Source organism: Phragmites australis, chromosome 7, assembly GCF_958298935.1.
Source record: "Phragmites australis chromosome 7, lpPhrAust1.1, whole genome shotgun sequence".
NCBI classification, from domain to species: Eukaryota; Viridiplantae; Streptophyta; class Magnoliopsida; order Poales; family Poaceae; genus Phragmites; species Phragmites australis.
Window position 1 is genome coordinate 636,299 of NC_084927.1, and position 23,616 is coordinate 659,914.

At 41.1% G+C, this 23,616-nt stretch overlaps 1 protein-coding gene across 1 annotated transcript; it reads left to right on the plus strand.

Annotated features, from left to right (window-relative positions):
* Positions 1 to 16,023: 16,023 nt before the first annotated feature.
* Positions 16,024 to 23,331, plus strand: LOC133923812 (zinc finger CCCH domain-containing protein 24). Its single transcript, XM_062369081.1, has 14 exons — positions 16,024 to 16,506; positions 17,828 to 17,920; positions 18,002 to 18,283; positions 18,381 to 18,453; positions 19,367 to 19,499; positions 19,573 to 19,726; positions 19,824 to 19,907; positions 20,017 to 20,139; positions 20,897 to 21,061; positions 21,138 to 21,272; positions 21,443 to 21,538; positions 21,687 to 22,193; positions 22,560 to 22,603; positions 22,874 to 23,331. The coding sequence occupies exons 1-14, from the start codon at positions 16,057 to 16,059 to the stop codon at positions 23,115 to 23,117; spliced, it is 2,583 nt and encodes an 860-aa protein (XP_062225065.1). The 5' UTR covers positions 16,024 to 16,056; the 3' UTR covers positions 23,118 to 23,331.
* The last annotated feature ends 285 nt before the right edge of the window (positions 23,332 to 23,616 follow it).

The window sequence follows — 23,616 nt, forward strand, 5'->3', positions numbered from 1 at the left end:
CGTTGGAATATAGCTGTTGAATAAAATAATAGTTAGAATAAAGTCGTTATAAGAAATAGTCGTTATAAATAAAATAGAATATATGAGATATGGATAGTAGGATTTAGTTAGTCTGTTAAAGTGTGAAAAATATAGAAGGGAAATTATTTAAAGTGAATAGCTAAATAGAAATATAACTAATCAAATTTGACTAATGGCCTGTACTATCAGCATCACCAAACGTGCGTGCGAGGTTGGTGAAATCAAACGTTTCAATACTGAAACCAACACGCCGTCTTCTAATTAATCATTTTCAATGCCCGTGCACGTGTATATCGAGAAAATCCTAAGGACTAGATCATTATTGGTTTTGCATTCCCACTTCCCAGCATCAAATTTCCAGTAAGTACATAGTGTCTATAGTTATTTTTAAGAGGAGAGAGTACAAAAAATACATATTAAGAAACAACATTTCCAATGCATAATGTCTACTACTTGTATCTAGAGAGTTTTTTACCAATAGATAAATACAAGAACATATATAGATGACAATATCTTTCTCTCAATACATATTTTGTTGTCTATTCTGCCTTTGATTTTGAGCTTAGGTTGTTTCTTTCATAAGACACTAGCTCTTTCTCTTTTCTCATTTAGTTGCTTGTCATATCAGTTTTTATCCTACATGGACGTGTATTTAATATCTAAGACATAAACAAAGTAAAGTATTAGAAGTAGCCTTACTATACTACATATGGGAAAATTGGAGAAATTGAAGCAGAGTGTTGTCACAAGTTTGAAGAGGAGAAAATGACTGCTCATCTACCTGTTGCTGGTGTAGAAAATATGTTTATTTAATAGTCTTATAATTAGCATAGTAATTATTTAATTGTCCATCAGTTTGATTAGACTACTTTTGTAGAGGAGTTTTTTAAATACAATTTTAAGAGGAGTTTGATTAGGATAGATTGTCTTGTTCCTAAAAATCGATGCCACGAAATTAGATAAGAGGGATGAATGTGATGAGGAGGGTACTGAACTTGTTAACCTAACTCTTGATCATCTTTGTGGTGACTTCACGGAGGAGGTTATGGATGAGGATGGGAACATATAAGCTGTGATCCTTAGGTTGGCCTTAGGAAGAAGAAAACCAAATCCAAAAAAAAAAACAAATCTATTTCTAAATGAAAGAAATTTTCTGTAATAATAGAGGTCTTTGAGACTTGACTAAATATAGGTTTCTCTTGGATACTTCGAGAGAACAACAACTAGATTTTATTGGTATTTTAGAGACAAGCGGAAAGAAATTTTCTAACACATGTCTGGATATGTTTGGTTGGGGAAGAAACTCCCCATGGAAGGTCTAGGGGTATCCAGCTACGTGTTAATCTAGAGGTGTTCGATATTGGTGGCATTTCGGAAGGGGATTTCTATGTGAAGTTTCATCTCAGAAATAAAAATGATGGTTTTCTTTGGATTCTGGTGGCTATATACTTTCTCATTCAGAAAAAAATCAATTAAAAGTATATTTTCTTCTCTAACCGTTTCCCGTGGCTCTATAGAAACATGATGCAACTCAATCAGAATACAAAGGCTGCCTTTTTTCAGAATTTCTACACTCTTGTAGCATAGAAAAATGGTTGTTAATGATTGAAGGGTATTCTAATATTGTAAGGAACCCTATTGAGAAAAATAATGATATATATGATGATTGCTGGCCATTCTTGTTTAATACTATAATTGATGCATTGAACTTGAGAGAGCTAGATCTATTGGGCCGAAAGTACACTTGGGCTAACAGAGGTACCCACTTTTGAGAAGCTTGATCGTATCTTGTTATACGGAACACTCGACCTTCTCGACATAGAATTTGGGTATACCATGAAACCCGATGAAGTATATGAACAACACACTGCTATGCAACACGCCTTCACCTCAAATTCGCATAACCACACGCTATGATGGATAAACCCACTCGACCATGCATAAGTGGATGAATTGCTTCCTCAATTCCTAATGGAATGGCAAGAACAATCGACGGTAGCTCCTAATTCCCTATCTAGTTTTTGGTTTGCAAGATGCTAAATTCTAGATTAGAACAAGAGCAATTATTGTGAGTTTTTCTGTAGAATAAACATAGTCTGACCTGAAAGTGATGTACATGAGTTTATATAGCATGTAGGACATTTGGGACTGACTTGGACTCGAATACGAAACAAAATAGAAAACATAGGTTACAACCGATACATTATTTTGATGATTGTGACCGACTCATGATGAATATGATAATAGGGCCAAATCTGTTGGAAAGCTTATGATATAATCTTTCCAATGAGCACTTATACAACCTAAACGAACATCTAACATAAGGTGGAAGTCGAATCCGACTAGACTTCAAATCTTCTTGTCTCTAATTTTCTAATTTGTGTCAACTTGAAGCAGTGGAGAATGTGGTAACAAAGGCTCCCACGCCCTTGGAAAGCCTTTGTATAGGTGGACATATTCCTTATATGCACTGCAACCCACGGACTCATCTTGTAAGGATTATCATGTGTCCTCCTAAACAGCCCACACACCTTCTATTTAAATTAGCACAACTCTTTGTAGAATTATCCAAATAATATGTTGTTTGATCCGTTGGAAAGTAGACTTTGAATCATTTCCAAATATGTATTCTTTTGCACACTAGAATGTGTTGAAGTAGAATTTACATTGAGCTTCATAGACAGAATTGCATTACTTGTGCGCTCGTACCTCCCTCCCCTTTGGCTGGGTCAACAACTTATATTTGCATGTACTCTCAATTTTGAGCACAATAGAATTACAAATGTTAGGTAGCATCAAATTCTCATCAATCTCAAATGCATATTCAGTAGGGATAGAAATCACCTTAGTATACATGCTTCCGATAAAAATCACCTTAGTATACATGCTTGGCAAATACACCAAATCACCATAATAGATTTTACAGCTCTTTTTGCGAGTTCATGACATTCTTATGTACTTGAATGATTGAACACAATTGATGGAACATCAACACTAGAAATATCTGCATCACATGCAGTCGATGCCTCCTTAAAGATGAGGTCAGTAGAGCTGCCTCCGTATGGCTCATAACCATCATGGAGTAATAAAAGGCATGCAGATAAATATCAGGTAGGTAATTGTACCCGACAAGGAAACATCCACATACCTAATAAGTCTCTCTTAGGTATCTAGAGGATCTGTGATTTAAAAAGATACGAGAGGAGGAGTTCGAATAGATTACACCCACCTTGCCTTGACTATAAAAGGAGATGAGGGGGTACGTCCAGGTAGGGATGGAATTCGGGTATGATGAGTACAGTTAGTGCTCACCCATACTCGCCCGCTGACAAAGAGCGAGCACCAAATCTGTCACCCGCGGGTATACACATTTACCCACTGGCCATTTGCACTCATGTGAATACAACAGTCAGCAATACAGGCATACATCACATATAGCAGGACATAAGGTCTGAATTTATTTATTTAAATAAGCCTACATTAACTTTTTGCTTGCATACACTTAATATTTCTTAATCTAATTATGTCAAAACGTTGGTTCTAGAGAAATACTTTTCTAATGAATGCATAAAGAAAAGTCTTAACTCTTTGACTTGCGAACAAGTTAATTTAACAGAAAAGCTGGAGCTCTTTGACAGTTTGACATGTGAACAAGTTCATCTAACATCCAAATAAAGGTTAGAATTGAAACTTCACATATAATTCATGTGGGTACAGGGAAGTACTAGTATTACCTGAGATGGTGGAGACGGGGACGAGGTGGTAGAGCTTGAAGCCGATGCACTTGAGCGCAAAGGCGGCGACAACAGACGAGTATCTGAGCTTAATGGATCTATGTCGAGGCGGTGGATGACAGACGACGACTGGGCAGCGCACTCAGGTGGGCGGTGGATGGGATCTGGGCTGGGCGGGTCGGCGCTCGAATGAGATCTTGGCTGGGTGGGTCAGCGCTCAAATGAGATCTGGGCTGGACAATGGCTGATAGGTCCCGGGCGATGAGGGCTACAGACGGGTGGTGGCGGACAGGCAACATGGTGGTGGATAGGTGGAGTAGTGGAGGATGAAGGCAGGGATGTAGGATGTCTGGTGGGCTTTGGGATGGTGTGTCTGTGTCTCTGTGTGTGAGTAGCGGGCTGGCAGCAGGGGTGGAGGGTGGAGTGCTGGCGGGTTGGAATATTAGGGTTAGGGTAAGCCGAGCCCACCTATCATACACACACACACACACACACACACACACACACACACACACACACACACACACACACACACACACACACACACACACACACCGGTTAATGGGTTCCACAAGTATGAGTATACCTTACCCATACCTTTACTTGTAGACCCGTCAGGTAGCGATTTGCGCTTATGAACATACCCACGTGCAACAAATAAGGAATAAATCGGACCCTATTAGGGTATTTACCCATGGGTAAACGAGTAAAACTATCATCCATACGTCCATGGCATGCCAACACAAGCATTTCTAAGCCTTTCAGCAACATAGCATCTCGCGCATTCAAGATCTACAAAGTCACAAAACCCTAGAACAAGCCTAGCCATGTAGAATTTAGAGACACCCATTGAAGATCCAAAACAGAAACCATTGTCATCCGACTAGGGCTTTAGAACCAAGAACACATAGAAATCCGCCTAGAGCATTAGGACTATATCTATATACCCCCTAGTTGTAATAGGTGGTCTTGAGGTTAATGAAGGCATGACATGATATAGAGTTGTTATCTTCTTGGAGGCCTTAACCTGTATAAAAATATGTGTCTTTTTTTGTGATATTCATCTGTGACCAGCATGTATCCCTATATTACTTATAAATATTTGCATTCACTTTCATAAATTATTGACAATTGGCACTGTCTGTGGGGATACGAGTAGATCGATCATCAACAGAGAATATCACATCTCCAATAATGGGTTACATAGATCTCAAGTCATATAGTGATTTTGGACTTGACATATATGTCAAACCCGATGAGTTACCGAAGATTAATCAACCTCCAAAAACACCTACGACCAACAAACTCCCAAGTTTACTGATCAAGATGATCACCCAGGAGATCATGTGTGTGGGGGGTCAGAGCACCCAATCACTGAGCCTTTCCCACCTTCTGATGGCATCTGCTACCGAAGAGTCGATGACTTCAATGGGGAGATCCTAGAGGACGAGCCTCAATTTACCGAGTTTGACACTTCCTCCTCCTCTGATGATGAGGAGGAGGAGCATTATAAAGCCAATGCGCTTACGGCAGGGGGCTAGTCTGGTGATAGCTTTGCGGAGAGTCCCGCGAATCCTAATGGCTATGGCAACCTACCCATAGGAAAGCCTCGTCTAGCACACCTTGCTGCGAATGCTGGCAATAGCCAAGGCCATGCCAACGAAACCACTCCTATTAACCAAGAACTTTTCTGAATATTCGATGGCCAACAATCTGCCTCAAGTACTATATGACAATTAGAGTGCTCCTCCTCAACCTTCCTCAGGGAGGATTGAATTCCCTAACCGGTGCATGCTAGGTGCAAGAGATAATGGGATGCATTACTGGGGCCCAAAACAAGCAGAAGCCTCGACTACCTGTGTCCAAAGGGACAATGCACCTCAGGGCCGCTAGAACTCATCCTCGGATAGAGGGTGTGGAGCAAGGATTGCCCCTGAGAGGACTCCCTCTTGTTTCTAACAGGAACTTCATTCTAAGTCCCACATGGAACACTTAGGGAGGAATTATGCCATGAAGTCGGAACTTCCACCATTAATAAGTATTTGGTTTACCTTTATAGTTGTTAATGGTGGGATCAACCACTATCATATAGCGGCCCGTATGGTTGATGATGTTGGCGCAGTCAGACTAGTCGAAAAAAATTGGAATCTCCACCCACTTGAGGGTCTTTGGCAATCTAGGCATTGTGGCGTAGACCTCATGCTCTTGTACTACCTCTTGGACTTATAGCTAGATGAACCACCAAAAATGTGATCAAGTATGTGCTGATCATTTTGGATTGGTAGGTCATCATCCTCCCCGTCACAGTTCTGTGACTTGGAGCCGGTATGTTTGCATGAGGATTTTTCCTTATGGTTCTACTCCTACCGCTTGAGCACTACCCGATAATTAGCCAAGTCATGAGTCTTCGACTGGTGAATATGGCACCACTTTGATTTGGAGCCGTACTCTGATGAAGTTTTTTTTGCCTCTGTTGGGAAACTTTCAGAGCTTGAAGTCCTTGTTTTGAGACACTACCATAACATTAGGGGTATCCATCATTTTTTCTTAGCTTTGTCAGAATTCTTCTTGAACTTACACTTCCCAGTTGTTTTGGAATTACCAGATTCCAAACTGGGCTGAGGTAACTTCTCCCCTTATCGAGCGAATGGTTCCAAGTGTCAGCCTCATCTGTTATTGTGTAGCAATCGACTAACCCTAACAGATAATTGAAGGTCTGAGGTGGGTGCATTACCATGTCCTCAGTTAGTCTTCTGTTCTGAACACTTTGTCGGAACACCCGAGTACCAATGAATCAATAATTTCTGGAATCATATTCCTGATGTTGCTGAGCCTCTTAATGAATTATCGTAAAGATTTGGTTGCTCCTTAACGGAGATGCTGGAGATCGCCTTCTTTCCTAGGACACTCTTAAGTCCCCTAGAAGTTGGCCAGAAAAAGATCACACAGGTGCTCCCATGAGTAGACCAATTCTTGTGGTAAATTGGTCAGCCATGATCGGACCAACCCTTCAAGCGATGTGTGGAGGTAATTGGATATGACCTTCTCATCTCCCCCTATGGCCTGGATAACTGTGGTATATATATAAAGGAATTCCAATGGATTAGTGCTTCCATTGTACTTCTTGAGCATACCAGTTCGGAACCTGGCCAGCGCATGACCTGATGGTTGAGCGCGAAAGCCCAACACCCAGTGACTATAGGAATCCTCCGATAACAATATCCATTGCCCTGACCCTCAGGAGTCAAGCAGTCATGAACCTAGGAAACTTGTCAGAGTCTTGCAGAAGATCTGGATCGATCTTCTAACCCACTACAATGTCTTTCGATTCCATGGCGCATATCTTCTTTTGGGTGTTCCTCTTTTGGGTGTTCCCTATGGGAATTGACCTCATATTCCTGCTGGAAATGAGAAGGAGGTTTCTCAGTGGCAGGTTTTAGGCCATGTCTCTAATTTGAAGATAAGCCTTGGCTGCCCTGAGGTATATTGTTCTGACGGACATGGGTGGCTGAGTACTGCTAGGCTCTGGTGATATACCTTGTCATCTCTTGCATCCAATGTGCACCAGCTAGAGACTCTAACCCTCCCCGAGGAAGGTTAAGGAGGAGCATCATTGCATGTTCCATCTGTTGTGCTATGTCAGTGGTGAACTGTTGATTGTTATATACGAAACTGAAGAGTACTCAGTTGATGGGAGTTGTAGGCTGGTTACGGCCTAGGCCATCACCAACAGTCAGGATGGGGAGAGACAAAGGAGGTTGAGCCCCATGTAAGTTATCACCGCTGGTTGGATGGACATGATTGTCCCTAAGATCACCGTATGAATGACCTCCTGCAGGGCCAGTCGAAAGCACACTGATCTCATAATGTTCCTTGTCGTCATCGGAGTAGGAAGTGCTGAACTTAGTAAATCGGGGCTTATCATCTGGGATCTCCCCATCTGAGTCATCGATTCTTCGGTAGCGATCACCGCCAAAAGGTGAGACTAGTTTGGTAGTCGAATGTCCTAACTCCCAGTGCATACGATCACTTTAGTGATTATCCTAGCTAGTAAACTCGAGACTCTACTAGTCGAAAGCTATCTTCGAAGGTTGATTAATCTCCGACAACTCGTTAGGCTTGGCATAGATGTTGGATCAAAGTCATTGTAGGACTCAAGATCTATGTTGCCCATTATTAGAGACATGATACTCTATGTTGATGACGATCTGCTTGTATCCCCACAGACGACGACAATTATCAATGATTAGTAAATTGACTACCAAATATTTATAAGTTGTATATGGATACCTACTAGCTATCACTGAATTGTACATCTATTGGATATCTAGAAGTGTCAGGACCCCTACCTCGGGTTCCCCTATACCTTCTGTATCAGTCCCTATATTAAGTAGCTGATATGCACAAAATTCAATAGAATAGTATCAAAAACATACTTCGAATAAAATAAAGTAAAATAATTACCTGAACGACGGGAAAGATGGTCTGGTGGACAAGGATCCATGACAGACCAGCTAGGCAAAAGAGCCTACAGAGGAGCGGAGCAAAACAAACGATGCACCTAATGCCACAGGCAACTCGGGTGCGGACGTGATCTTAGACTTCTTCTCTTACCTTTGACTGGGTTTAGGTTGACCTTCATCTTGACAATCTGAAAGTGGCAAGACTGAGTACAAAAGATACTTAACAAGTCCTATACTACTTCAAGGGGTTGATAGATGCATAATGGGTATTTCAAGGATAAGACTTTACGGTATAGTTTTAAGCGTAAAGTAGGTTTTATGCAAGTATCCAGTTATATTATCTACTGTAAACCTTTTGAAACAAAGGTAACCTGGCAACAAAGCTTTTGAAATAGTTTAAAACAAGGTAACAAACCTTTTGAAATAGTTTAAAACAAGGTAACAAACCTTTTGAAATAGTTTAAAACAAGGTAACCTGATAACAAAACTTTTGAAATAGTTTAAAACAAGGTAATCTAATAACAAAACTTTTGAAATAGTTTAAAACAAGATAACTTGGTAACAAAGCTTTTGAAACAACTTAAAACAAGTAAATTGGTAACAAAGCTTTTGAAATAGTTTTAAATCCAGAAAATAGTAATAAGTTATATCTGAGGTTTTTCGGTCCTAGGAAGGGCTACACCACACTCCGCAATCGCTTTCTCACATCCGATGTACTTCTAGTACCACACAGATCCTGGCGAATTGAGCTAGCAATCTCATTACATAGACATATAGTTCATACACTCACTCATCAAGACACACGCACCTAGAGTCTAGTCAAAACGGTTACTACTGTCGCATGTCTATGACTATGGACACGGCTATTTAAATAGGTTTACACTCTACAGAGGTTGTATACTGTACCCACGCGATATGCTCAGCCTCCAACCATTGCAAGCGGAGGAGCGAATCATACCGAGACACTCCAATCACCTTTCCTGTCGGACTTTTCTATGAGATTTACCTTGAAGCGCCAGATTCCATGTATTGAAGGTCAGTCTCACTTTTTAAGCCTAGACTGGTACTATCAACCTTCAAGCAGAGGCACAGATGGTCACTTGACTACTCGGTGCTCTCAGCCTCCCAGTATGATGCCTAACTTAGTCCGGTGAAGGAGAAGTCAAATCCTGCTCATTCAGGACGTATGGTTGCACAGAAGTGGCTAAGCATGATGACGCAATAACTCGGTCTTTAAATGGTCAGGGCAGGTATCTTTTGGCAATGAACACCATAGAGGTAACTCAAGTCCCCAGGAGCATCCACATCGAGGGTACTACTCCACCCGCCTCCTCCAAATAGTTTTCACTCATTTTACACATCACCCACCATATCCCATATGACATTAAGGATTTCACTACCATCACGGAATTCACAACCATCAAGGATTCATAGTATATGAGTTATCATTGATAACTGTAAATCTTATCTCCGATGAGAGATATTTTAAAAGTGACATCTCCGAGGAGACGTATTCAATCCTAGGCATGCTAGATATCAAGACATCGTCTATCATTAATATATATATATATATAATAATAGGTAATCATAGAGTGATATATATTGTGGATGATAACATTTAAGTGTGACAAGTGTTGATAGGATTTAGCTATTATAAACAGTTTAAAGAAAACGTGATACATAGCACATGCGATAATAAGTTAAGTTCTAGTTGATCATGTAGATTATTTGAAAACATGGGTTCAATATGATCAAGTAAATATGACTTGTCTTCACGAAAGCCAATTCATGATTGGTCTTATCGTTCGAGCATCCCGGATTCTTCATCATCAAGCCTCATCTTCAGTTCCTTCTTTGCGTTCTTGCTTAGATCCGTGACTTCGAGCATATGTAGATTAACAACAAAAAGCGCACACCGACTAAGCAAATGAACACCAGAATAAAACCAAAGGAAACATCAAAGCGAAAGAAGAACGAATGAGAAAAACGACAAAAGCTAACATAACGGGAAGACAACGACAACACTAAGCTGAGCGAAATTAACATACAGAGACTAGCAAGATTATCTAGTAGAGCTAGGTTAGTTGTTCACCTAGTTGTTTTATTAACTTAAGAGGAAACCTAAACAAGTTACTAACGACTAGGTGAGTGTTTATTAGCTTAACTACCGAAGGGCGACAATTATGATTTCTACATCTATATGTATGTGAGCATGTATACATATATACGTAAGTATAACTCTAGGCGACTATATATATGCTTAAGTGTTGAATTAAACATTCTAACATTGCACTAACTAAGGTTATCCAGTAATTAATCTTAATTACCTAGTGTTGCTTAATTGCTACTCTAATTAAGCTATAAACTATTGTTGTTGCTAAAGCATGCATGTAATTAATTAATTAGGTTAATCTAATTAATTAATTATTAAAATTATATTCAATTAATTAATTATCAACATTAAATGATTCTATCATATTCTAATGACTAGTATTTATTTATCTAGCAACTACATGAGTTAATCTTATTACATTAATTAAATCAAGTTTAATTTATAAACTACAGTATGGAATAATAAACCATTCTAAACATTAAGCAAAATATTAATTATTTAGTTATTCTAATTCTAAACTATACTTTAATTATCATAAGGATTAAACATATACTTTAAGCTATATTAACATACGCGACTAAATTACGATCATAGCCTAAGCATAGTTATTTAATTATCTAAATTCACTTTATTTAATAAAAGGCAAAATATAATTCTAGGTTAAAAACCATGATACAAGGTAAATACCGAGCGAGAAAATAAACATAGCTCCAAAAATTACAAGAATTGGCAAAGAGATAGGTTATAATTTTAGATGAATATCGGTGAAGGAATCGCCAAAATCAGAGTTAAAACAGAGGAGTTATGGCTATCAGAAGATTTGCTAAAAATGGAATTTCTGGAAAAAGAAAAGGTGCATTGTGCTGTGAACTCAGTTTATGTGTCTGTGAACTGGAAGGAAGCTCGTGAGTGTGGTGCATGATGGACCGAACTCGTGGGCTGCTGGGGCTTTGTGAGGGAGTTCACCATGGACTGATGGGGGACTGTGTGGTGGGCTTGGTTCACGGGGTTGTGGATCGGGGTTGGTTTGTTGGGCAGTGCATGGTGGACCAGAGCCATGCGGCTGCTGGCCGGCCTGACTAGTGGGGTCCATGGGGTGAGGATAAGGCCCGCCGGGTCTTATCCTGTGGGGCTCACAGGGAGGGAAGCTGGAGAGAGTGAGAGACAGAAGGGGGGGGGAGGGGCGACTGGAGGAGATGGGCTCAGCCGAGAAGAAAGGGGTGGTCGGCCTGGGAGCAGGAGGCCGGATAAGAGGGATAAGGCGACACTGGGAGAGAGGAAGGCGTGTTGGAAGGAGGTGAAGGCCGGAGGAAGATGGTGGAAGGAGGTGAAGGCCGGATCACCTCCTCCACCCCTCCGGCTTCGTCCTCCGCCTCCGGCATCACATGTTTGTCCGTCTCGCCTAGCACCAATGCAGCCTGCAGCTGGTAATGGGAGTCATGTTCTTGTGATGTTTTGCATTCGCATTTGTGAGTTGCAAAGTGATGATGCAACATGCGAGTACATAAACGGTTAGCGTGCGTAGCAACCTAGTTCAACTCGTTATAGCCATAAGCTGACATTCTTAGCCTAAATCTTAGGGCCTGTTTGGTATAGCTCTCCCTGATTCAAATTCTCTGCGGGGAGTGATTCTCTAGAGGAAGTGGTTATGTAGCTGAAAGTGATTCTGTAAAATAAAATATATGGAGGAGGTGATTCTCTACGGGAAGTAAATCAGGGGAATGTGCTTTTTTTAACTCTCCAACTTCTAGTTCATTTCAGATAATCACTCCCACGGATTCCACTCAGGGAGCTAAAAGATGAAAGCTACTGTTTGGCAAAGCTCCCCTGATTCCAGCCGGGAAGCTGCTTTAGGAGCTCTGCCAAACAGGCCCTTAATAGATCTACTATATACACATGCTTAACGAAAGTCATATCTAAGGTTTTAGACTAACTCAATTTAAAAGACTAATTTGATAAGTAAGAGATCCTCCACTTTTTATGTTATACTCCTTCGTAACTCTAATATCACTGTTAGGATACATAGCAGTCTGGACCAGCTCGCTATGCCCATGAGTCGACGCCCTCTGATACCACTTGTTAGGGTATGCAACAGTCTAGCCTAGCTCGCTATATCCACAAGCCAACACCCTCTGATACCATTTGTTAGGGTACACAATAGTCTAGCCCAGCTCATTATATCCACGAGTCGGCGCCCTCTGATACCACTTGTTACGGTACGCGGTAGCCTAATCAACTTGCTATACTCACGAGCTAGCTCCCTAGCTTAGATCTCAATGAGCCTGATATACACATATGTTTAACCGGAGCAACAACTAAGTTCCTGAGCTAACTCAACTAAAAAAAAACTAGTTTTATAGGTAAGACTAAACCCTATAGGTAAGAGATTCTCCACCTTTTAGGTTATACTCCTCTATCATTAAATTTTTATCATTAATTTATGAGGTGAAACTAAATTCGACATGAACATATGTAAACTAAAGTGAGGTTGATCTGAGCTTGATTGAAGCAAAGAGAATCTTCCTGATGCCCCGCCGAGGTAAGTAAGTCTGGTGTTCCGTTGACGACGCCACGTAGCGACAGGGCGGAGGAGTGTTGGGCTTCTGCTTTCTTCTCGTTTCTGATTCTGGCCCTGCTGCGTGCCTGCCGGCCACGCATCCATAACTCTGTTCCATAGTACTCAGTGCAACGCCAATTTGCCAAAGCCAGCCAGCTTTGCCGATTGTACAGAGTATTAATGTCCTCCAAAGTCTATAACTATTGCACAGTGGACCGAACTCGTGGGCTGCTGGGACTTTGTGAGGGAGTTCACCATGGACCGATGGGGGACTGTGTGATGGGCTTGGTTCATGGGCTGTGGACCGAGGTTGGTTTGGTGGGCAGTGCACGGTGGACCAGAGCCATGCGGCTGCTGGCCGGCCTGACTAGTGGGGTCCATGGGGTGAGGATAAGGCCGGCCGGGTCTTATCCTGTGCGGCTCACAGGGAGGGAGGCTGGAAAGAGTGAGAGACGGAGGGGGGCAATTGGAGGAGATGGTGGCTGGTTGGAGATGGGCTCGGCTGGGGAAGAAAGGGGTGGTCGGCTTGGGTGCAGGAGGCCGGATAAGAGGGATAAGATGGCACCGGGAGAGAGGAAGGCGCGTCGGGAGGAGGTGAAGGCCGGAGGAAGATGGTGGCTCGCCGGAGAGAGAGAGAGAGAGAGAGCAGAGGGGGCTTGACGCGAGGGAGAGGAAGCTCGGCGGCAGAGAGAATGCCATGATGGCAAGGCTTCTCGGTCGGGCTGGGGCGAGGAGGAGACGGCCGACCGACGGAAGTTCAGCGATGGCGGGCTCCTTGGCCGAGCCCGTCGGGACGATGACTCAATAGGGAAGGGGCGCCTAACTGCGCGGTGGATGGCGTGTGAGCATGTGGCGCAGCGCACATGACGGCAGAGCAGCGTGATGTCACGGGAGACGGGCGGGCGAAACGATGTGGGTTGGTGGTGTGATGTGGCACGACATGCACGACCTGACACGATGCGCGTGGTGCGGAGGGAGACGCCGGAGATGAAGAGGGAAGGCTCACAGTGGCTGTCGGCACTGGGGAGTGGCGCGGTCGGGACAGTGCAGCTGCGGGCAGCGTCCTAACACCATGGCGGCGCAGTGTGGCGCACGGGCGAGCGGTGGCACGTGCGGGCAGGAAACGCCATGAGATGCGGTGGCCTGGAGGTGGTTGAGCACGGTGACGATGAGCACGGCAGCGGCAAAGAGGGGAGCGGCTCACTGTTGCGCACTCGTGGCCGAGCGGGCTACTGGCCAAGGCTGCACACTCGCGAGAACGGTGCCATGGGTGAGGAGGAGCATAGCACAACGCCGGCTTGGACGACACGAAGGGGCAGAGAGGGGAGGCAGTGGTGCTCACCGTGTTGCTTGTGTGTGTATGTGATGTATGCATGTGTATGCTTGTGGTTGGGAGAGTCTTACAAGTGAAGCAATAGAGGAGAATAGAAAGGGAAAGGCAAATTTGCCTGCTGCTCTGGGGTGAAAGATCAGTGGGAGAGAGAGGAGGAAGAGCAGAGCTGCTGCTCTGAGAAAAGATCAGAGAGAGGGACAGAGAGATGCCAGAGAACAATGAGATGAGAGAGTGAGATATTTGTGTGACAAACCAATTTGATGTATTTGAATTGTAAATGGAATGTGTGATAATTCAAATAAAGGTATTCAAATTTGAATTAGATTATATGATAATTCGATGAATGACTTGAATTTGATATGGATTGTACTGAAACGAATTTGCGAAAAGATAAAACTGGAAAGTATTCAAATTTGAAATCGAATGAATGATGATTCAATTGAATGATTTGAATTTGAATTGAATCAGGCAATTCAGATTGGATTTGAATTGAATATGTCTTGAATTATTCGAATTGCATTTGAGTACGAAATCAACGAAGATTTGATCAAATCTGTATTTGAGATATTTGGAATTAAATTCAATATAGGTGTATTTGGATTTATATCTAAATTTTGATTTGGCATTAATCCAAATAAGAGTATTTGAATTTAGGATTTGAAATTGATTCAAAAGAATATTTGAAGTTGGATTGGAAGATCGATTTTCACGGATGGATTTGGATTAGGAAATTGATGAAAAGAACTTAAACGGTTATGAATTTGAGAGACATTCAATTTTGAATTGCCACACAAAGAACCATTAAATTAAAAATGCATATGCTCAATTTATTACAATGATTAATTTAGAAATTAGTTTAGTGATCTTTGGAATAATATATTTAATATTTTTTAATTTATAGTGAATTTTGCTATTTTTCTAAAATTGTAAAACTCAGAGTGTTACAAGAAGATTTTTACCAAATACGGAGATACTTTTCTTATCAGATATGATTATATACCTGATACTTATCTGCGCGCGTTGATTACTACATGGTGGCTACAAGCCATACCGGAACAAATAAGGGATACATGCTGTGTGGATACCCTTTATAGATATACTGTATTTATAGAATATATGATAAATAATTTTATATCCTCATCATATTAAATGGGAAGTACTCGGTGATTAAGAAGGAAAATGCGAAGATGGGAAAATACTTGGTGATTGCGATTTATGTCTGATTAAATGGGAAGTACTAGGTGATTAAAAGGAAATGCAAAGATAGAAAGTACTCAGTGATTTATCTTGGAATAAATGGAAAGTACTCGATGATGGATCATTTGTGATTGATCTCTAATTACATGAAAAGTATTCGGTATTAAGAAGGAAAATGCAAAGATTTTTGGTCTTTTATAGAGGCCTGTCAAAAAATCGTCCATCCAACAGGCGATCCATTTCCTGCACAATGGCCTTGGTGGCAACTGTGCAAGCCACAGTGGTAGGTTAGTGGACTATCTTCGTCCTCTGATTAGTTGAGGATATGAATCGCTCTCTCATAGGATGATATTTATTCTTCACTATCTGAAAGGATAATTTTTATATATCTCATCTTTTCAGTGAGTTAGATTTATATATCGCTCATTGAACAAACTAGAAACGCTTAGTTTTGTAATTTTTGAAAAGGGACGCATGTATAAATGAAAAAATTCCCCACACCCCGTAGATCAGGGAAAGAATGGAAACTGGCGGCCCAGTACGTTGACGGCCCACTTGTTTTCCAATAAAAAAGCCCAAGACAAGCCCTCCTTTTCGTTGCCCTGCAACGCTCCGCGCACGCAGCCGCCAACATCGCCATGGAGGACGACAAGACACAGCCGCCGCCGCCGCCTGCACTCGCCGGAGAGAAGCACAAGAGGGAGGAGGGTTCGCCGGATGCGCCCACCGAAGAAGGACCAGCCGCCGTAGCTGGTGGGGAGGATACGGCCAGCAGCGGCGGCGGCCGTCACCCGATGTGGAAGACGAGCCTGTGCTCCTACTTCCGCCGCCGTGGCGCCGGCGCCGACGGGTGCAGCCACGGGGAGTCCTGCCGGTACGCGCACTCCGAGGAGGAGCTCCGGCAGCGGCCAGAGGGGACCTGGGATCCCACCTCCGACCGCGCCAAGAAGCTCCGCAAGGTCACCGCGGAGGCTGAGGAGGAGGCCGAGGAGGAGGTGACGGTGGATGAGCAGTCGCTGGACAAGTGTCTCGTCGGGCTCCCTAGGGGATGGATGGCCGATAGGCTCAAGACCTTCCTCCAAGACCAGGCAAGTAGTACTAGTGTTAAATTCCTTCTTGGTTTTATCCAGTGTCTCGCAGTGTTAAATTCTACCATGCTTTGTCGGCATCAAGAACTAGCATTAGTTTGAATTTGTGTCAGAGCTGGAAATGATTGGTTAATGATTCTATCTTGCAGTCGGTTCTGTGTTTTCATGATCCATGAGTATTTCAGGAAGCTGGGGGGTGATTAATTTTGGTATCTTTACTTGACATTCTATGCATACGACCGGGCATGAACTAGTGCTCTGTAGCAAATCCTTGTAAATTGGCAGTAAAGAAGTACCATGCATGAATCTCTGTAAAGCATGTCAATGAAATTAGAATATGATTTCTCGCATATACATGAGAATATATAACATGTATATATTCTGTGACATATGGAATCTTATTGTTTTTGTTAATCTTTGTTCTTGGTTGTTTGGATAAGTAAATGTGATACACATCTATACATCGAAACTTTGAAAATATGTAATTTTTTCTACTTTTGTTACAACATTTTTTATTACTTTTTTGACAACTTTTGATGAACATGGACCAATTTGGACTGTATTGAAGGTTTAAAGCCTTTGCCGATGGGATTAACTACATCCCAACAATCCTATTAAGTGCATTTATCACTTTGGGTAATATTGTCTTTAGCTTCTTTTCAGCTGGCCCAAAGTTGAAAATGTGATTGGAACTAGTAATGCATAAAGCATGTTTGTGTTGTGAAACTTGACGGGAAAAACCTTTGAATTGCATGCTTATCTTGTGCAATATACTCTTGTGATGCTTCATGACCTTGGCTGAACGTTTTCTTTTCTTTCTGTAAGAAACGGTATTAGTTTGCATCTGAACTATCAATGCGTAGAACTTATTCATGTGCTGGGTGAAAGCCTTGAAATAAAATCCTAGAGATAGCTTTGAAAAGAAAACTAAGAATTGCATGCTTATCTTGTCTAATAAATCTCATGATATTTCAGGACCTTGGCATTTTTCCTTTGGCAAAATTTGCTATGGGACACTTCGAATGTGTGCAATTTCTGAGGCACACTGTTGATTCCATATTCATCTATGGGACACTGCAAAAGCATCGCTATTTGCTGAAAAATATACTCTAGTAATCAAATTTTCGTTTTCACTGTGTCCATTAGCTAAATATCGGTTTTACAGTGTGACATAGCAAATCCCACACATTTGGAGTGTCATGTAGTTAATTTTCCCTTTTTTCCTTTCTAGAAATAAGGATATGTTTTGGCATTTGTGAATCCTGCTGTTTTATGCTGAGTTTCTAACCTAATTGCTACAAGTCAAATGATGGTGCTGCAGGGAATCTCGTATGCGACAGCAAAGAAGAAGAAGGGAATGACAGTTGGTTTTGTGACTTTTGAAAGTATCGAACAACTGAAAAATGCTGTTCAGGTAATTATCTGTCTTTTATATTTGCGACCTGTTTGGTTGTCCTGGCAAGGAACCTTGACTTTTACCTCTTGACTTGAGTAGGTCCTTAAGGAGAACCCTTCTTGCGGAAAGGAAATAAAGATAGTAGATGCCAATCGTAGGTCTCATCAGAAAGTGCATGTTAGAAGGCCTGTATCCGATAATGGAATGGCAATTGAAAATGGTAGTAGTCCTGCTACTCCTGCCGGGGAAACATCTGCACCTGAAGCGGCTGGATCAAGTAAAAAAAGTGCCCGTGATGCTGTTACTCCCCTTGCCCATATGCCTTACAATGATCAGCTAGAACATAAAAAACATTCAATGGCACAGATACTGAAGAGACTTGTAAGATCACTTTCATATCCTTGTACTGTTTTAAACAATGATCGACTATGTTTCTGCAGAAAATGTTAATCGCTTTTCTTATTTTCTTCTAATGTAGACTCGCAATGCTAGGAAGGCTTGCCCACCTGCCATTCCCCTTCCTAATTGGATCTTTAAATCAAAGGAAATCGGTAACCTCCTAATCTTATTATGTTGCATCTGTACATGCTATTCTCAGTAATTGTGATGATCTCCAGTGATGGAGGGCTTTAGTGCTTAGTTAATATTACTAATGATCTCTAGTGATGGAGGTCTTTAGTGCTTAGTTAATATTACTAATAAGTAATAATGCAGTCTCTAGTCAAAACAGAAGTATTAGTAGACAGGTATATGTATGTGATGATGGAACAACTTCTTGTCCATTGTGTTGTTTCTGTTTATTATATTTTGCAGTATTACCTACGGTGATTAAGTTAGCCCATCTGAATGTCGAGGACTCTTCCACTGAAACACCGCTTCTACCTTTCAGACTTCCATGATCCTATTGTAGTAGCAGACTAACTCCTCCAGTTCCACTGACGCATTTCTTCTATCTTCCATGCTTCCATGATTCACATCGGTAGCAGACAAACAGTTATAATCTCTAGGCAAAGACATAGAAAATGTGTTGCTTGAGTGTAAAATGAGTGTCAGACAGGATTTATTTTGGTGAGTAAACATAAATAGCATGCAACCCAAAAATGCTCTTAACAAAAAAAAAAAAAAATTCTAATGTATTTCACTTATCAAAAAATATAGAAATATGTTTTGGTCCAGTATCTGAGATTCTGAGCTGCTTGGCAATTAATCTCAAATATTTGGAGACAAACAGGATTGCCTTCTAAACAAGGAGGTCTGCAAAAGATTGCCTTTTCAGCTTTTCGATGTATTAAACACTTATTTATGTATCAAATCATGATGTTCTTCATATGGTAATTGATGTTGACACAAAAAGGATGCACTTATTGTGGTCTTTGCAATGGCCTTTTGTGCTTCTATTCTTGGAAATGGCCTTCTTTTGTCTGCTCTATTTAGCCTGTACTAATGATATGTTCAATTGTCCAGGTGGTCTTCCTTGCAAACTTGAAGGCATTCTGGAATCCCCAGTTGTTAATGGATACCGTAACAAGTGTGAGTTCTCTGTAGGATATTCCTTGGAGGGCAAAAAGACGGTAGGATTTATGCTTGGAAATTTCAGGTTGGTGTATCTCTTTCTCATTTTCTTCACTGCTCTTACTCCAGTAATAATGACTGGTACAACAAAATTCTAGGGAAGGTGTGACTGCTGTTGAGGAACCTGTGAACTGCCCAAATGTCTCAGGAATTTCCTGCAAATATGCTCTGATGTTCCAAGATTTTCTGCAGTCATCAAGCCTGCCTTTGTGGAGCAGAATTGATAATTGTGGGTTTTGGCGCCAATTCACAGTATGCTCTCTCGAACTTTTAAATCCTCAGCTAGATGCTTCTATTTTATGTTTGTATTGGGATTCAGAATTAACTTCTTACGCTGGGATTGTATTAGGTTCGTGAGGGAAGGAGTCCAGCTCAAGCTGTTGTTTCACAGAATGCAGAATCACAAATATCAGAAGTCATGCTTATTGTGCAGGTAATTTGGACTTCAGAGTGAAAATGCATTTGTAGTGTTACTTCAATGCAGTATAAACTTTCCTATTGGTGATCACTGATGTTCTATCTAACTTCACCTATACTTTCAGGTGTGTTCAACAGGTGTTGATGAGGTTCTAATGAAAGAAGAGTTTGACAAGCTGTCCGCTGCCCTGCTACAAGGAGCAGCAATATGCTCACCTCCATTTCCGCTGACAGCTATTGTAGTGCAAGTAAGTTTGCCCTGCTGCTTCAGAACTACGGTTTCTGTGCATGTTTCCCTTCATATGTTCTATGTAATCTGGATATGCTGTTCTTTTTAACTTCATCTCTTTTACCGTCTTTGCTTGTATAGTCTATTATATTTCCATATGCTGTCCAGTAAAAGACGTAGGTTGTTAATGAATTACTGTGTTATGGTGGTATCTGTCAGCTCAGAAATCTTGATTAACATTAAGCTGGGAGTACTTTAAGAGCGCTGGTAGCATTAAACTGAACTTTACATAGTACTAATTTGTATGGTCCTGCCTAGCACTGCACACATTTCTTGATTTGTTTTTAGTGGTTGTTTGGATCATGTGGTTAGAAATAAGTTTTCAGAGAATAGGTTTTTTAGGATTTTTAGGAAAACTGATTTTTAAATCGTTATTCTGTCTTTATAGAGCATTCTGTTTGGTTGAGTTGTTCAGCAGTTGAGAACGTTAGACTGGAACTGATTTCATGAAAAACAACTAGGGTTGGTATTTCATAAAACTCATAATATGAGTGTTAGCAAAAAATTGATGTTTTTTTATCCTGGCTTTATTTTTCCTAACCAAACCAGATTTTAGGTTGTTAAGCCCTAAATCGCGTTTAATGAAATCTGTTTTTGATAAAACTGGAGATCAAACTACCCCTTAGGAATGTTACATCCAGTTTATGTTGATATGTAGGCTGTCTTTGTTGTTCTTGAAATACTTGAAGAATAATGAAATCTACTTATGCATGCAGGATCATAAAGGAATATCAAATGCTGCATCTGCTGATTGTCCACTGATCCCACTATTGGTGGTGCCAAAGGGAGATAAGTTGGAAGACGGAGCAGAGGATAAAACAAGAATTCATGATCACATCAGCAATTTAAAATTCTCCATATCACCGACAGCTTTTTTTCAGGTCTGTAGCTGAAACAGTAAACTACTTTGCCAATTGTTTTTATCGTTAGATATAGTAATGACACACAATTACACAGGTTAATACTCTTGCTGCAGAAAGATTGTATACCCTTGCTGGTGATTGGGCCAATCTCAATTCAGACACATTACTTTTTGACGTATGTTGTGGGACTGGAACTATTGGCCTGACCTTGGCACACCGCGTTGGAATGGTGATTCCTTTTGAACATTTATAAATGACGAGTCTTGTTTTCTAGTGCAAAGGACAACTACAGCTGATCCCTCTATTATCATTCGTTGAATTTTGGATATGTATCATGTTAGAAGACTCTGCATTTTCTTTGGAAGAATCTTTCTCAAATCTAATTACTAAATGTGCCAGGTTGTTGGGATTGAAATGAATGAATCGGCAGTTTCAGATGCTCACAGAAATGCTCTTATTAACGGCATAAAAAATTGCCGCTTTGTCTGTGGGAAGGTGAAGCTCATATTCCCTACATGAAATTTATTACACTTATCTCATTTTTTTAACTACCATCGTATCATTCTGTTCAGTTTCACTGATTTCCTAATCTTTCCGCTTGCTGAAATAATCTCATTTGAGTTCATATGTTTGGATTAAACAGGCCGAAGATGTGATGGGGTCCCTTCTAACAGAATATCTTGGTTCACCACAGCAGCACATTGCAGCTTCTGAAAGTAATTCAGAAATCAATGATGCAAGCAAAAATGAGGATATAGTTGATTCCTCAGAGAACAATGGTGAAAATATGGATAGTTCAACACAGAAAAGTGACAATGGTGAAAGTCAGCAGCCTAGGGGCATGTCGGTTGACCATCCCACTTGTGCCATTGATGAGGAAATAAAGGGAAATTCGGTGGATAGGGTTAACATGGAGGCTGATTGCATTCATGATGAATACAATGAGGCTACTGGTGAACAGAAGTGTGGGGAAGCATCGTTGATCAATGATGAATCCATTGATGCAACATCAGCTGATAATTTGGAGCATGGCAAGACATGCCAGGATGGTTCTTCCATTCCAAACAACGATGTGCTTGCTGCTACTGCATGCCAATTCAAGAATGTTGTTGCTATTGTAGACCCTCCACGTGTTGGCCTTCACCCTACTGTAAGTAAATATCAAGCTTTCACTGAAAGATTGTGGTAGTAAATTTCTGAAACAATCTGCTTTCTTTTCCTTCTAGTAGCCTTTGAATGAGCTGTGGCTTGCCCTTGTATTCAATCAAAGGGCTGGTTATCTTAGTTTATTCCTCCATATGCGGCCTTGAAGCTGTTCCTTAACTATGATTCATAGAAGAACGGGTCTTGTTATTTGTCAAACATCTTCACATTAATAGCTAGCACCCATTAGCTGACCAAAGCAATGATTGAGTGATTGTACTTGTACTATGTTTGTTATATATGATATTCTAGCTCTTACTAAGCTGGTAAACCTTCACCGAGGGTCAGACTCACATCATGAGTACCTTTATAGGTGATCAAGGCATTGAGGACTCATCCACGAATTCGACATCTAGTGTAAGTATTCCACATACCTGCATTCTACCAGACTATCTTAGTCGAATAGACAGTAGACTTCATGAATTCTCTTGAAGGTAAAATATTACTAGAAACATATGCACCGAGTGTTTGATGTTGCCCAATTGCATTGTAATTGAGGTAGTGGTATCAGGTGGTTGCGTTCTGAAGATCAGTGGAAGCTTCCAGAGTTTAAGCAGATAACATAATCATGCGTTAACCTGTTACAGTTCTGAAATTCACTGCTTCTTTTCTTTTCTTTTATGGCAGGTACATTTCCTGCAATCCAGATAGTCTAGTCGCCAATGCAATTGAGCTCTGCACCCCGACATCTGAGAAACAAGAAAAGAACAAAGGCAACCGAGGATGGCGATCTATGAGCAGTGCCGGTCTTGCTAGGCAGAGGACAAAGTCGATGCCCAACTCTGAGCCTTTTGTTCCAAAGAGGGCGATGGCCGTCGATCTGTTTCCTCACACCTCGCATTGCGAGATGGTTATGCTTTTTGAGAGGTGATCGAAGTATCTATAAAAGGCAGTGTCCATCAAATTCTTCTTAGAGATTTTGACCATTGTCGAGGATCATATCAATTTTCCTCGGTTTGGTCCTTATGTTGTAACATCTATTTGATCCAGAAGCCATGACAGTTGGTTGTTGCTGTTTGAGATTTGTGCTATTTTGATAGGATTGGCTACTTTAGCGCTGGTATTATTATCACACATTTCATTTTCTTGTTACTTGTTAAATGGATGCCATAGAACCTACGTACCGCAATATATGCTAGCACTAAATTAAAGTTGAGACTCTACCTTGACCTGCCCCAGCTCAAATTGAAATCAAATCAGAGAAATTGAGACATCACTATTGAAGATAGCTGTCGCTTGCAAATTTGCAACCTTGTCGTTTGAACACTCAGTTCTTACTGATTGGCCAAGTTTGCTTTAATATGGCCCACACAAAAACTATAAATATCTAATGCATGATGATGGTGGAGACATGGAGCAGATTTTCTGGT